The 13,258-nt window shown below is 39.1% G+C and overlaps 1 protein-coding gene and 1 non-coding gene across 2 annotated transcripts; both read right to left on the reverse strand.

The window, feature by feature from the left end:
• Positions 1-1,305: 1,305 nt before the first annotated feature.
• LOC140179365 (uncharacterized) lies at positions 1,306-12,455 on the reverse strand. Its single transcript, XM_072218222.1, has 2 exons — positions 11,817-12,455; positions 1,306-1,356 (listed from the first exon to the last, which is right to left on the reverse strand). The coding sequence occupies exons 1-2, from the start codon at positions 12,453-12,455 to the stop codon at positions 1,306-1,308; spliced, it is 690 nt and encodes a 229-aa protein (XP_072074323.1).
• Positions 6,037-6,144, reverse strand: LOC112752364 (small nucleolar RNA R71). Its single transcript, XR_003176804.1, has one exon. It is a non-coding gene; the product is annotated as a small nucleolar RNA R71 (small nucleolar RNA).
• Positions 12,456-13,258: the final 803 nt, after the last annotated feature.

A 13,258-nucleotide genomic window follows, 5' to 3' on the forward strand; every position in this document is an offset into this window, starting at 1 on the left:
CCTCTTTAGCTTTACAGAGTTTTGTCCAGCCGACCTAATGAATTTTTCTTTCTCCCCTGTTGCTGCCCCAGTAGAAGCTACTTATTAAACTCTCAATCTATTGCCAGAGGCTCTTAGGTAGTTGAAAACACCCCATTATGTATGATGGAATTGCTTGAGCCACAGCCTTAATTAGAACTTCTTTTCCGGCCTTTGAAAGACTCTTCTCCTTCCACCCTTTTAGTTTTTTCCAGACACGTTCTTGGATGAAGTCGAAAATCTGCCTCTTGGACCTGCCCACAAAAGTGGGTAGCCCCAGGTACTTTGCATGATGTTTTACTACCTTAATTCCTAACCAATCTTGTATAAGCATTTGTCTGAGAGGTGGCACATTTCGGCTAAACGTAATTTCTGACTTGTCCAAATTGATCTTTTGTCCAGATGCTAATTGGTAGAGTTGGAGAATCTCCTTAGCCTCCTGAATAACCTGATCCGAAGTTCTAAGAAAAAATACTGTCATCTGCAAACAAAAGATGTGATATTTCTGGTGCATGCCTAGAAACTTAGATACCCTAGATTGCTCTCGTTCTCTGTGCTCTTAATAATAACTCTGAGAAAACCTCTGCACATAGTATAAATAAATAGGGGTGAGAGAGGATCACCTTTTTGAATTCTCCTTGTAGGTGTAAAAGGCCTAGATGGTATACCATTAATTAATAAGACTGAGAAGGATACTGTGGTGAGACATCTTCGAATTAATCCTATCCTAGTGTGAGAAAAACCCATAACATGTAACACTTCAAAAAGGAAAGACCACTCAATTTTATCATATGCTTTGGCCATATCTAATTTGAGTCCGACATAACCGTTAGTCCCTATTTTTTTTTCTTCATAAAGTGGAACGTTTCAAATGCTACTAAACCGTTATCCGTTATTAATCTTCCTAGAACGAAAGCACTTTGATATTCACCTACAATTCCTGGAAAAATCAGCTTCATTCTATTAGCGATTACCTTTGTTGCTACATTGAACACCACGTTGCACAATGAAATAGGCCTAAACTCTTTGGGATGCTTCGGTTGCTGTGATTTTGGGATCAGACAAATATAAATTTTGTTTAGATCTAACGGGTCTCCTTCTTCATTCAAAAAATGTAAAACCCAATGCGTGGTTTCATCACCTACTATGTCCCACATTTCTTGATAGAAAAATGCTGGGAAACCATCTGGTCCTGGAACCTTGGTGGGATGCATTTGAAACAGTGCTGTTTTCACCTTTTCTCTTGTGAATGGTGCCTCGAGAATCTAATAATCTGCTTGAGATACTCTATCTCGAACTACTTCCACTACCTTCTGTAGTTCCGAGACTCCTTCTGTCCTAAAGAGGGTTTCAAAAAAATTAACCATTATTTCTTCAATTTTTGCTTCTTCTTCATATAAAATCCTGGTATCATCTGTTATTCTGTCAAAACGATTCCTTTTTGCTCGTTGAGATGCCTTTCGGTGAAAGAACTTTGTATTTCTATCACCGGCCTTCAACCACTTGGCTCTAGAGCGTTGGGACCACCGTATTTCTTTATGAAGTAGTAGTTAATCTAACTTGGCCTGGATATCTCTTATTTGCTGTAAAATATCTTCTGTTTGTGGAAAAGTTGTAAGTTGAGCCAAAATTTGTTAGTTATGTTGTATTTCCGTCGGGAGTTGGTTGATTATGTCGTCCCCACTTCTGAAGTACACTACCACAGTTTGTTATAGTCGTCGCTAGGTGTCCTTGTCTCCCGATCCAAGCTCGCTTAAAAACTTCTTTACATTCCTCCTTTTGTAACCAAACCTCTTCAAACTGAAATAAGTATGGCCACTGATGAGCGGATAATTTATACGCTTTTTGACATTGTTTTTAGTATGTTTTTAGTAGGATCTAGTTACTTTTAGGGATGTTTTCATTAGTTTTTATGTTAAATTCACATTTCTGGACTTTACTATGAGTTTGTGTGTTTTTCTGTGATTTCAGGTATTTTCTGGCTGAAATTGAGGGACTTGAGCAAAAATCAGATTCAGAGGTTGAAGAAGGACTGCTGATGCTGTTGGATTCTGACCTCCCTGCACTCAAAATGGATTTTCTAGAGCTACAGAACTCAAAATGGCGCGCTTTCAATTGCGTTGGAAAGTAGACATCCAGGGCTTTCCAGCAATATATAATAGTCCATACTTTGGCCAAGAATAGATGACGTAAACTGGCGTTCAACGCCAGCTCTCTGCCCAATTCTGGCGTCCAGCGCCAGAAAAGGATCCAAAACCAGAGTTGAACGCCCAAACTGGCACAAAAACTGGCGTTCAACTCCAAGAAGGACCTCTACACGTGCAACACTCAAGCTCAGCCCAAACACACACCAAGTGGGCCCCGGAAGTGGATTTATGCATCAATTACTTACTTCTGTAAACCCTAGTAGCTAGTTTATTATAAATAGGACCTTTTACTATTGTATTAGGTATCTTTGGTCTCAGTTTTAATCGATTGTTCATCTTAGGAGACTATTGATCACGTTTTAGGGGGCTGGCCATCTCGGCCATGCCTGGACCTTTCACTTATGTATTTTTAACGGTAGAGTTTCTACACTCCATAGATTAAGGTGTGGAGCTCTGCTGTTCCTCAAAGATTAATGCAAAGTACTACTGTTTTCTATTCAATTCATCTTATTTTGCTTCTAAGATAATTCATTCGCACTTCAACCTGAATGTGATGAACGTGACAATCATCATCATTCCCTATGAACGCGTGCCTGACAACCACTTCCGTTCTACCTTCGACTGAATGAGTATCTCTTAGATCCCCTAACCAGAATCTTCGTGGCGTAAGCTAGAATGATGGCGGTATTCAAGAGAATCCGGAAGGTCTAAACCTTGTCTGTGGTATTCCGAGTAGGATTCAATGATTGGATGACTGTGACGAGCTCCAAACTCGCGATTGCAGGGCGTTAGTGACAGACGCAAAAGGATAGTAAATCTTATTCCAGCATGATCGAGAACCGACAGATGAATAGCCGTGCCGTGACAGGGTGCGTTGATCATTTTCACTGAGAGGATAAGATGAAGCCATTGACAAAGGTGATGCCTCCAGACGATTAGCCGTGCCGTGACAGGGCATTGGATCATTTTCCCGAGAGATGACCGAAAGTAGCCGTTGACAATGGTGATATATCACATAAAGCCAGCCATGGAAAGAAGTAAGACTGATTGGATGAAGATAGCAGGAAAGCAGAGGTTCAGAGGAACGAAAGCATCTCCATTCGCTTATCTGAAATTCTCACCAATGAATTACATAAGTATTTCTATCCCTATTTTATTAATTAATTTCGAAAACCTCATTATCAATTTATATCTGCCTAAATGAGATTTGCAAGGTGACCATAGCTTGCTTCATACCAACAATCTCCGTGGGATTCGACCCTTACTCACGTAAGGTATTACTTGGACGACCCAGTGCACTTGCTGGTCAGTTACACGGAGTTGTGAACCATGGTACTGGCACCACGTTTTTGGAGCCATTGCCAGGGAAAGAAAGAGCGATAAATTTTACATAATTAAAGTGTAATCACGATTCCGCGTACCAAGTTTTTGGCGCCGTTGCCGGGGATTGTTTGAGTTTGGACAACTGACGGTTCATCTTGTTGCTCAGATTGGGTAACTTTCCTTTCGTTTTCTTTTCAAAAAATTTTCAAAAATATTTCAAAATTTTCTCACCTGTTTTCGAAAAAAAAATTGTTTTCAAAAATATTATTTTTCTTCAGAATTTTTAATAATGAATTCTAGTGTTTCATGAAGCATGTTGAAGCCTATCTGGCTGTAAAGCCATACCCAAACTGCTTTGGGATTGGTCTTCAACTAATCACCTCAATGGAGTCATGCCCAATTCTTCTGGATAAGGCATGTTAGGCTTGTCATGTCTGAATTACACTCATATTTTTATTAAAGCTTGGCTGGCTATTAAGCCATGCCTGACTCTTTGATTGGAGCTTTAAGACTAACATGGCAAGATTCCTGGAATTCATATTAAAAATTTTGGAATCCTTATTTTTATTTTTCACAATAATTTTCGAAGAAAAATTATTAAAAGAAAATACAAAAAAATCATAAAATCATAAAAATAAAAAATATTTTGTGTTTCTTGTTTGAGTCTTGAGTCATGTTATAAGTTTGGTGTCAATTGCATGTGCATCTTGCATTTTTTTTCGAAAATTCTCATGCATTCATAGTGTTCTTCATGATCTTCAAGTTGTTCTTAGTAAGTCTTCTTGTTTGATCTTTGCATTTACATGTTTTGTGTCTTTTCTTGTTTTTCATATGCATTCTTGAATTCTTAGTGTCTAAACATTAAAGAATTCTAAGTTTGGTGTCTTGCATGTTTTCTTTGCATTAAAAAAATTTTCAAAAATATGTTCTTGATGTTCATCTTGACATTCAAAGTGTTCTTGATGTTCATCTTGACATTCATAGCATTCTTGCATGCATCACATGTTTTGATCTAAAAATTTCATGCATTGCATCTTTTTAGTGTTTTTCTCTCTCATCATAAAAAATTCAAAAATAAAAAAAAATATCTTTCCCTTTTTCTCTCATCAAATTCGAAAATTTGGATTGACTTTTTCAAAAATTTTTAAAATCAAATTGTTTCTCATGAGTCAAATCAAATTTTCAATTTGAAAATCTTATCTTTTTCAAAATCTTTTTCAAAAATCAAATCTTTTTCAAAATTCTTAGTTATTTTCGAAAATTCCAAAAATATTTTTCAAAAATCTTTTTCTTATTTTTATACCAAATTTTCGAAAATAACAATAACAATTAATGTTTTGATTCAAAAATTTCAAGTTTGTTACTTGCTTGTTAAGAAAGATTCAAACTTTAAGTTCTAGAATCATATCTTGTGATTTCTTGTGAATCAAGTCATTAATTGTGATTTTAAAAATCAAATCTTTTTCAAAAACAATTTCAATTATATCTTTTCAAAAATATCTTCTTATCTTTTTCAAAAATTTGATTTCAAAATATCTTCTCTAACTTCCTAACTCCTTATCTTTTCAAAATTGATTTTCAAATTTGTTTCAACTAACTAACTAACTTTTTGTTTGTTTCTTAACTTTTTCAAAACTACCTAACTAACTCTCTCTCTCTCATTTTCGAAAATATCTTCCCCCTTTTTCAAAATTTCTTTTTAATTTATTAATTATTTTAATTTTTAAATCTTAATTTTCGAAAATTACTAACATTTTTCAAAAACTATTTTCAAAAATCACTAACTCTTTTTCAAAAATTATTTTCGAAAATGCCTTTTCTCTTATCTTATTCTATTTATTTATTCATCTACTAACATCTCATCTCACATCTCAACCCTCCTCACAGTTGTGTTTCTTCCATTATATTACATTCTTTGTCTCCCCCTCTTCTTCTACTCACACAGAGATCCCTATACTGTGGTATAAATGATCTCTATTATTATTATTTTTCTATGCCCCCTTCTTTGTCATATGAGCAGGAGCAAAAGGACAAGAATATTCTTGTTGAAGCAGATCCAGAACTTGAAAGGACTCTGAAGAGGAAACTAAGAGAAGCTGAATTACAACAAACCAGCAAGCACCTGTCAGAAATTATCAAACAGGAAAAGAAGATGGCAGCTGAAAATAATAATAATGCAAGGAGAATGCTTGGTGACTTTACTGCACCTAATTCCAATTTACATGGAAGAAGCATCTCCATCCCTGCCATTGGAGCAAACAACTTTGAGCTGAAACCTCAATTAGTTTCTCTGATGCAGCAAAACTGTAAGTTTCATGGACTTCCATCTGAAGATCCTTTTCAATTCTTAACTGAATTCTTGCAGATATGTGATACTGCTAAGACTAATGGAGTAGATCCTGAAGTCTACAGGCTCATGCTTTTCCCTTTTGCTGTAAGAGACAGAGCTAGAATATGGTTGGATTCTCAACCCAAAGACAGCCTGAACTCTTGGGATAAGCTGGTCACGGCTTTCTTAGCCAAGTACTTTCCTCCTCAAAAGCTGAGCAAGCTTAGAGCTGATGTTCAAACCTTCAGACAGAAAGAAGGTGAATCCCTCTATGAAGCTTGGGAAAGATACAAACAGTTAACCAAAAAGTGTCCTTCTGACATGCTTTCAGAATGGACCATCCTGGATATATTCTATGATGGTTTATCTGAGCTATCAAAGATGTCATTGGATACTTCTGCAGGTGGATCCATTCACCTAAAGAAAACGCCTGCAGAAGCTCAAGAACTCATTGACATGGTTGCTAATAACCAGTTCATGTACACTTCTGAAAGGAATCCTGTGAACAATGGGACGCCTATGAAGAAGGGAGTTCTTGAAATTGATACTCTGAATGCCATATTGGCTCAGAATAAAATATTGACTCAGCAAGTCAATATGATTTCTCAGAGTCTGAATGGAATGCAAGCTGCATCCAACAGTACTCAAGAGGCTTCTTATGAAGAAGAAGCTTATGATCCTGAGAACCCTGCAATAGCAGAGGTAAATTATTTAGGTGAACCTTATGGAAACACCTATAACTCATCATGGAGAAATCATCCAAATTTCTCATGGAAGGATCAAAAGCCTCAACAAGGCTTTAATAATGGTGGAAGAAATAGGCTTAGCAATAGCAAGCCTTTTCCATCATCCACTCAGCAACAGACAGAGAATTCTGAGCAGAATCCATCTAGCTTAGCAAACTTAGTCTCTTATCTATCTAGGGCCACTGTGAGTTTCATGAATGAAACAAGATCTTCCATTAGAAATTTGGAAGCACAAGTGGGCCAGCTGAGTAAAAGGATCACTGAAATCCCTCCTAGTACTCTCCCAAGCAATACAGAAGAGAACCCAAAAGGAGAGTGCAAGGCCATTGACATAAGCACCATGGCCGAACCCAAAGAAGGAGAGGAGGACGTGAATCCCAAGGAGGAAGACCTCCTGGGACGTCCAGTGATCAATAAGGAGCTTCTCTCTGAGGAACCAAAGGACTCTGAGGCTCATCTAGAGACCATAGAGATTCCATTGAACCTCCTTATGCCCTTCATGAGCTCTGATGAGTATTCCTCTTCTGAAGAGAATGAGGATGTTACTGAAGAGCAAACTGCCAAGTTTCTTGGTGCAATCATGAAGTTGAATGCCAAATTATTTGGCATTGATACTTGGGAAGTTGAACCTCCCTTGTTCATCAATGAACTAAGTGATCTGGATCAACTGACATTGCCTCAGAAGAGACAGGATCCTGGAAAGTTCATAATACCCTATACCATAGGCACCATGATCTTTAAGGCTCTGTGTGACCTTGGTTCAGGAATAAACCTCATGCCCCTCTCTGTAATAGAGAAACTGGGAATTTATGGAGTGCAAGCTGCTAAAATCTCATTAGAGATGGCAGACAATTCAAGAAAATAGGCTTATGGACAAGTAGAGGACGTGTTAGTAAAGGTTGAAGGCCTTTACATCCCTGCTGACTTCATAGTCCTGGATACTGGAAAGGAAGAGGATGAATCCATCATCCTAGGAAGACCTTTCCTGGCCACAGCAAGAGCTGTGATTGATGTTGACAGAGGTGAAATAGTCCTTCAATGGAATAAGGACTCCCTTGTGTTTAAAACTCAAGGATCTCCCTCTGCAACCATGGAGAGGAAGCAGAAAAAGCTTCTCTCAAAGCAGAGTCAACCAAAGCCCCCACAGTCAAGCTCTAAGTTTGGTGTTGGGAGGCCACAACCAAACTCTAAGTTTGGTGTTGAACTCCCATATCCAAACTCTAAGTTTGGTGTTGGAGAGTCTTAACAATGCTCTGAACATCTGTGAGGCTCCATGAGAGCCCACTGTCAAGCTATTGACATTAAAGAAGCGCTTGTTGGGAGACAACCCAATTTTTATTTATCTAACAATATTTTTCTTAGTTATATGTCTTTATAGGTTCATGATCATGTGGAGTCAAAAAATAAACAAAAAAATCAAAAACGGAATCAAAAACAGCAGAAGAAAAAATCACACCCTGGAGGAGCATCTGCCTGGCGTTCAAACGCCAGAACAGAGCATGGTTCTGGCGCTGAACGCCCAAAATGGGCAGCATCCTGGCGCTGAACGCCCAGAACAAGCATGGTTCTGGCGTTCAACGCCAGAAAAGGCAGCAAATGGGCGTTGAACGCCCAAAATGGGCACCAACCTGGCGCTGAACGCCCAGAGTTGTGTGCAAAGGCATTTTGCATGCCTAAATTGGTGCAGGGATGTAAATGCCTTGACACCTCAAGATCTGTGTACCCCACAGTATCACCTCAGGATCTGTGGACCCCACAGGATCCCCACCTACCTCCACTCACTCTCTTCTCTCTTCTCAATCATCCTCTATTCCCAATAAACACTCTTCCCTATTAACCCTTTACCACTCACATCCATACACCCACTTACCTTCAAAATTCAACATCTCTTTCCCACCCAATCCCACCCATATGGCCGAATTCACACTCCCATCCATCTCCTCCATATCTTCTTCTTCTTCTTCTATTCTTTCTTCTTTTGCTCGAGGGCGAGCAACATTCTAAGTTTGGTGTGGTAAAAGCATAGCTTTTTTGTTTTTTCCATAACCATTGATGGTACCTAAGGCCAGAGAAACCTCTAGAAAAAGGAAAGGGAAGACAAAAGCTTCCATCAAGGGTCTATAGCTCAGTGGTAGAATATTTGACTGCAAATCAAGAGATCCCTGAGATACCTCAGGGGATACATTTTCTTCCACACAATTATTGGAAGCAACTAAGGGTGGAACATCAAGAGCACTCCATCATCCTTCATGAAATAAGAGAAGATAAAAAAAAGCAATGAGGGAGGAGCAACAAAGACAAGGAAGAGACATAGAAGAGCTCAAGGACATCATTGGTTCCTCAAGAAGGAAACGCACCCATCACTAAGGTGGACTCATTCCTTGTTCTTATTTCTTCTCTTTTTCGTTTTCTATGTTATGTGCTTATCTATGTTTGTGTCTTCATTACATGATCATTAGTAGTTAGTAACTTTGTCATAAAGTTATGAATGTCCTATGAATCCATCACCTCTCTTAAATGAAAAATGTTTTAATTCAAAAGAACAAGAAGTACATGAGTTTCGAATTTATCCTTGAACTTAGTTTAATTATATTGATGTGGTGACAATGCTTCTTGTTTTCTGAATGTATGCTTGAACAGTGCATATGTCTTTTGAAGTTGTTGTTTAAAAATGTTAAATATGTTGGCTCTTGAAAGAATGATGACTAGGAGACATGTTATTTGATAATCTGAAAAATCATAAAAATGATTCTTGAAGCAAGAAAAAGCAGCAAAGAACAAAGCTTGCAGAAAAAAAATAGGCGAAAAAAAAAATAAAGAGAAAAAGCAAGCAGAAAAAGCCAAAAGCTCTTAAAACCAAGAGGCAAGAGCAAAAAGCCAATAACCCTTAAAACCAAAAGGCAGGGGCAAATAAAAAGGATCCCAAGGCTTTGAGCATCAGTGGATAGGAGGGCCTAACGGAATAAATCCTGGTCTAAGCGGCTAAACCAAGCTGTCCATAACCATGTGCTTGTGGCGTGTAGGTGTCAAGTGAAAACTTGAGACTGAGCGGTTAAAGTCAAGGTCCAAAGAAAAAGAAGAGTGTGCTTAAGAACCCTGGACACCTCTAATTGGGGACTTTAGCAAAGTTGAGTCACAATCTGAAAAGGTTCACCCAATTATGTGTCTGTGGCATTTATGTATCCGGTGGTAATACTGGAAAACAAAGTGCTTAGGGCCACGGCCAAGACTCATAAAGAAGCTGTGTTCAAGAATCATCATACTGAACTAGGAGAATCAATAACACTATCTAAACTCTGAGTTCCTATAGAAGCCAATCATTCTGAACCTCAATGAATAGAGTGAGATGCCAAAACTATTCAAGAGACAAAAAGCTATAAGTCCCGCTCATTTGATTGGAGCTATGTTTCATTGATAGTTTGGAATTTATAGTATATTCTCTTCTTTTTATCCTACTTGATTTTCAGTTGCTTGGGGACAAGCAACAATTTAAGTTTGGTGTTGTGATGAGCGGATAATTTATACGCTTTTTGACATTGTTTTTAGTATGTTTTTAGTAGGATCTAATTACTTTTAGGGATGTTTTCATTAGTTTTTATGTTAAATTCACATTTCTGGACTTTACTATGAGTTTGTGTGTTTTTCTGTGATTTTAGGTATTTTCTGGCTGAAATTGAGGGACTTGAGCAAAAATCAGATTCAGAGGTTGAAGAAGGACTGCTGATGCTGTTGGATTCTGACCTCCCTGCACTCAAAATAGATTTTCTAGAGCTACAGAACTCAAACTGGCGCGCTTCCAATTGCGTTGGAAAGTAGACATTCAGGGCTTTCCAGCAATATATAATAGTCCATACTTTGTCCAAGAATAGATGACGTAAACTGGCATTCAACGCCAGCTCTCTGCCCAATTCTGGCGTCCAGCGCCAGAAAAGGATCCAAAACCAGAGTTGAACGCCCAAACTGGCACAAAAACTGGCGTTCAACTCCAAGAAGGATCTCTACACGTGCAACACTCAAGCTCAGCCCAAACACACACCAAGTGGGCCCCGGAAGTGGATTTATGCATCAATTACTTACTTCTGTAAATCCTAGTAGCTAGTTTATTATAAATAGGACCTTTTACTATTGTATTAGGTATCTTTGGTCTCAGTTTTAATCAATTGTTCATCTTAGGAGACTATTGATCACGTTTTAGGGGGCTGGCCATCTCGGCCATGCCTGGACCTTTCACTTATGTATTTTTAACGGTAGAGTTTCTACACTCCATAGATTAAGGTGTGGAGCTCTGCTGTTCCTCAAAGATTAATGCAAAGTACTACTGTTTTCTATTCAATTCATCTTATTTTGCTTCTAAGATAATTCATTCGCACTTCAACCTGAATGTGATGAACGTGACAATCATCATCATTCCCTATGAACGCGTGCCTGACAACCACTTCCGTTCTACCTTCGACTGAATGAGTATCTCTTAGATTCCCTAACCAGAATCTTCGTGGCGTAAGCTAGAATGATGGCGGCATTCAAGAGAATCCGGAAGGTCTAAACCTTGTCTGTGGTATTCCGAGTAGGATTCAATGATTGGATGACTGTGACGAGCTCCAAACTCGCGATTGCAGGGCGTTAGTGACAGACGCAAAAGGATAGTAAATCATATTCCAGCATGATCGAGAACCGACAGATGAATAGCCGTGTCGTGACAGGGTGCGTTGATCATTTTCACTGAGAGGATAAGATGAAGCCATTGACAAAGGTGATGCCTCCAGACGATTAGCCGTGCCATGACAGGGCATTGGATCATTTTCCCGAGAGATGACCGAAAGTAGCCGTTGACAATGGTGATGTATCACATAAAGCCAGCCATGGAAAGGAGTAAGACTGATTGGATGAAGATAGCAGGAAAGCAGAGGTTCAGAGGAACGAAAGCATCTCCATTCGCTTATCTAAAATTCTCACCAATAAATTACATAAGTATTTCTATCCCTATTTTATTAATTAATTTCGAAAACCTCATTATCAATTTATATCTGCCTAACTGAGATTTGCAAGGTGACCATAGCTTGCTTCATACCAACAATCTCCGTGGGATTCGACCCTTACTCACGTAAGGTATTACTTGGACGACCCAGTGCACTTGCTGGTCAGTTACACGGAGTTGTGAACCATGGTACTGGCACCACGTTTTTGGAGCCATTGCCAGGGAAAGAAAGAGCGATAAATTTTACATAATTAAAGTGTAATCACGATTCCGCGTACCAGCCACTTTCTCTTTTGCTTTCGTGCCCCATCCATATCAACTAGAATAGGACAATGATCTGAGCGATATCGGTTCAAATGACATACAATCACCTCCGGAGAAGCCTCTTTCCAATCAATAGTCGCTACTGCTCGGTCTAAGCGTTCTTGTTTATTAGCTTCGCCAACTTGATTATTAGACCATGTAAAGGCATATCCCACAAATCCCAAATCAAATAGTTCATTAAGTTGCAACGAATCTTGAAAGCCTCGGACCTGAGCATAGGTGACAGGTAGCCCACCCAAATTTTCCTTTTGTTCCAAAATATGATTGAAGTCGCCACAAACTAGCCAAGGCATCTGATGTGCTTGTCCTAACCGATTAAGAAGCTCCCAAGACTTATGTTTATTAGCTACATCTGGACAACCATAAAAACCAGTAACCCTCCAAGGGCGAGTCTGATCCGGTGGTCTGACAATAAAATCTATATGATTTGGCGACATCGATGATACTTCCAACACTAGGGAATTGCCCCACATAACTGCTAATCCTCCTGATCTTTGTCTCCCATCTCCTTCACAGTCAATTTCCAAAATATTGTGCAAACCTCCTCTGCCACGAATCCGATTTAACTCAACTTTTTTTTTCCTTGTTTCCATAAGGAATACAAGGTTGGGAACTTGTTGTGTTAAGAGCTTGTTGAGAGCTCTCACTGCCCATGGGTTCCCAAGCCATCACCAGTTTCAGCTAATGAGTTTCATTGATTCTGGCAGGACTGCTCTGCAGTCGCTGCCAAATTTAAATGTTACGGGCTTGTCCAGTTGTGTTTCTTCATGAGGTGGTCATTCTCCTCCCACTCTATTTCTTGAATGTCTCCAGTTTTCCTCTTTCCTGTAAGCAACACACTTTGGAGATGGGGGTTAGGATGGGTGAGTGAATCTCGAGCCATCCGCTTCCACTTTGTAACCCTTGAGGAATGAATAGGTGGAACTTGGTTGCTGCTCCTGTCCTCATTCCGTTGTGCGCCTGCCTTCTCTTGTAAAATATTTAGTGCATGCTTCCCCATGTTATATGTCAGTGTAGTTTTTTCCTCCAAGGCAGTCAGTACTCTATGGGGTTCCAATTCTTGTTCTTGTGTTTGTTTATCTATCGTATGTTCAGTATTGTCTTTCTGTTTTGTTAGCGCATTAGAGGTGTTCTGATCTGAATGATCGACTGGATTCATCCCACTTACGGTGTCTACTTGTCCTGATAGAGCAGAATCACTGGTATCTTTCAGAGATAGCTTTGCAAATCCTTCTAAAACATCAGCCCTACCTGTTTTTGGACCAAAACGCCCATCTCCTTGAAAATTCTCTTCTATTGCCCGATGCTCCACTATAATTCCAATCGTATTAGCTCGTATCCATGGTCCAAGCTCCTTTTTGTCGGGCTGATTTGGATCCTTAAGATCTGCCTGGGC

This window comes from Arachis hypogaea, chromosome 15 (assembly GCF_003086295.3).
Source record: "Arachis hypogaea cultivar Tifrunner chromosome 15, arahy.Tifrunner.gnm2.J5K5, whole genome shotgun sequence".
Taxonomy (NCBI): domain Eukaryota; kingdom Viridiplantae; phylum Streptophyta; class Magnoliopsida; order Fabales; family Fabaceae; genus Arachis; species Arachis hypogaea.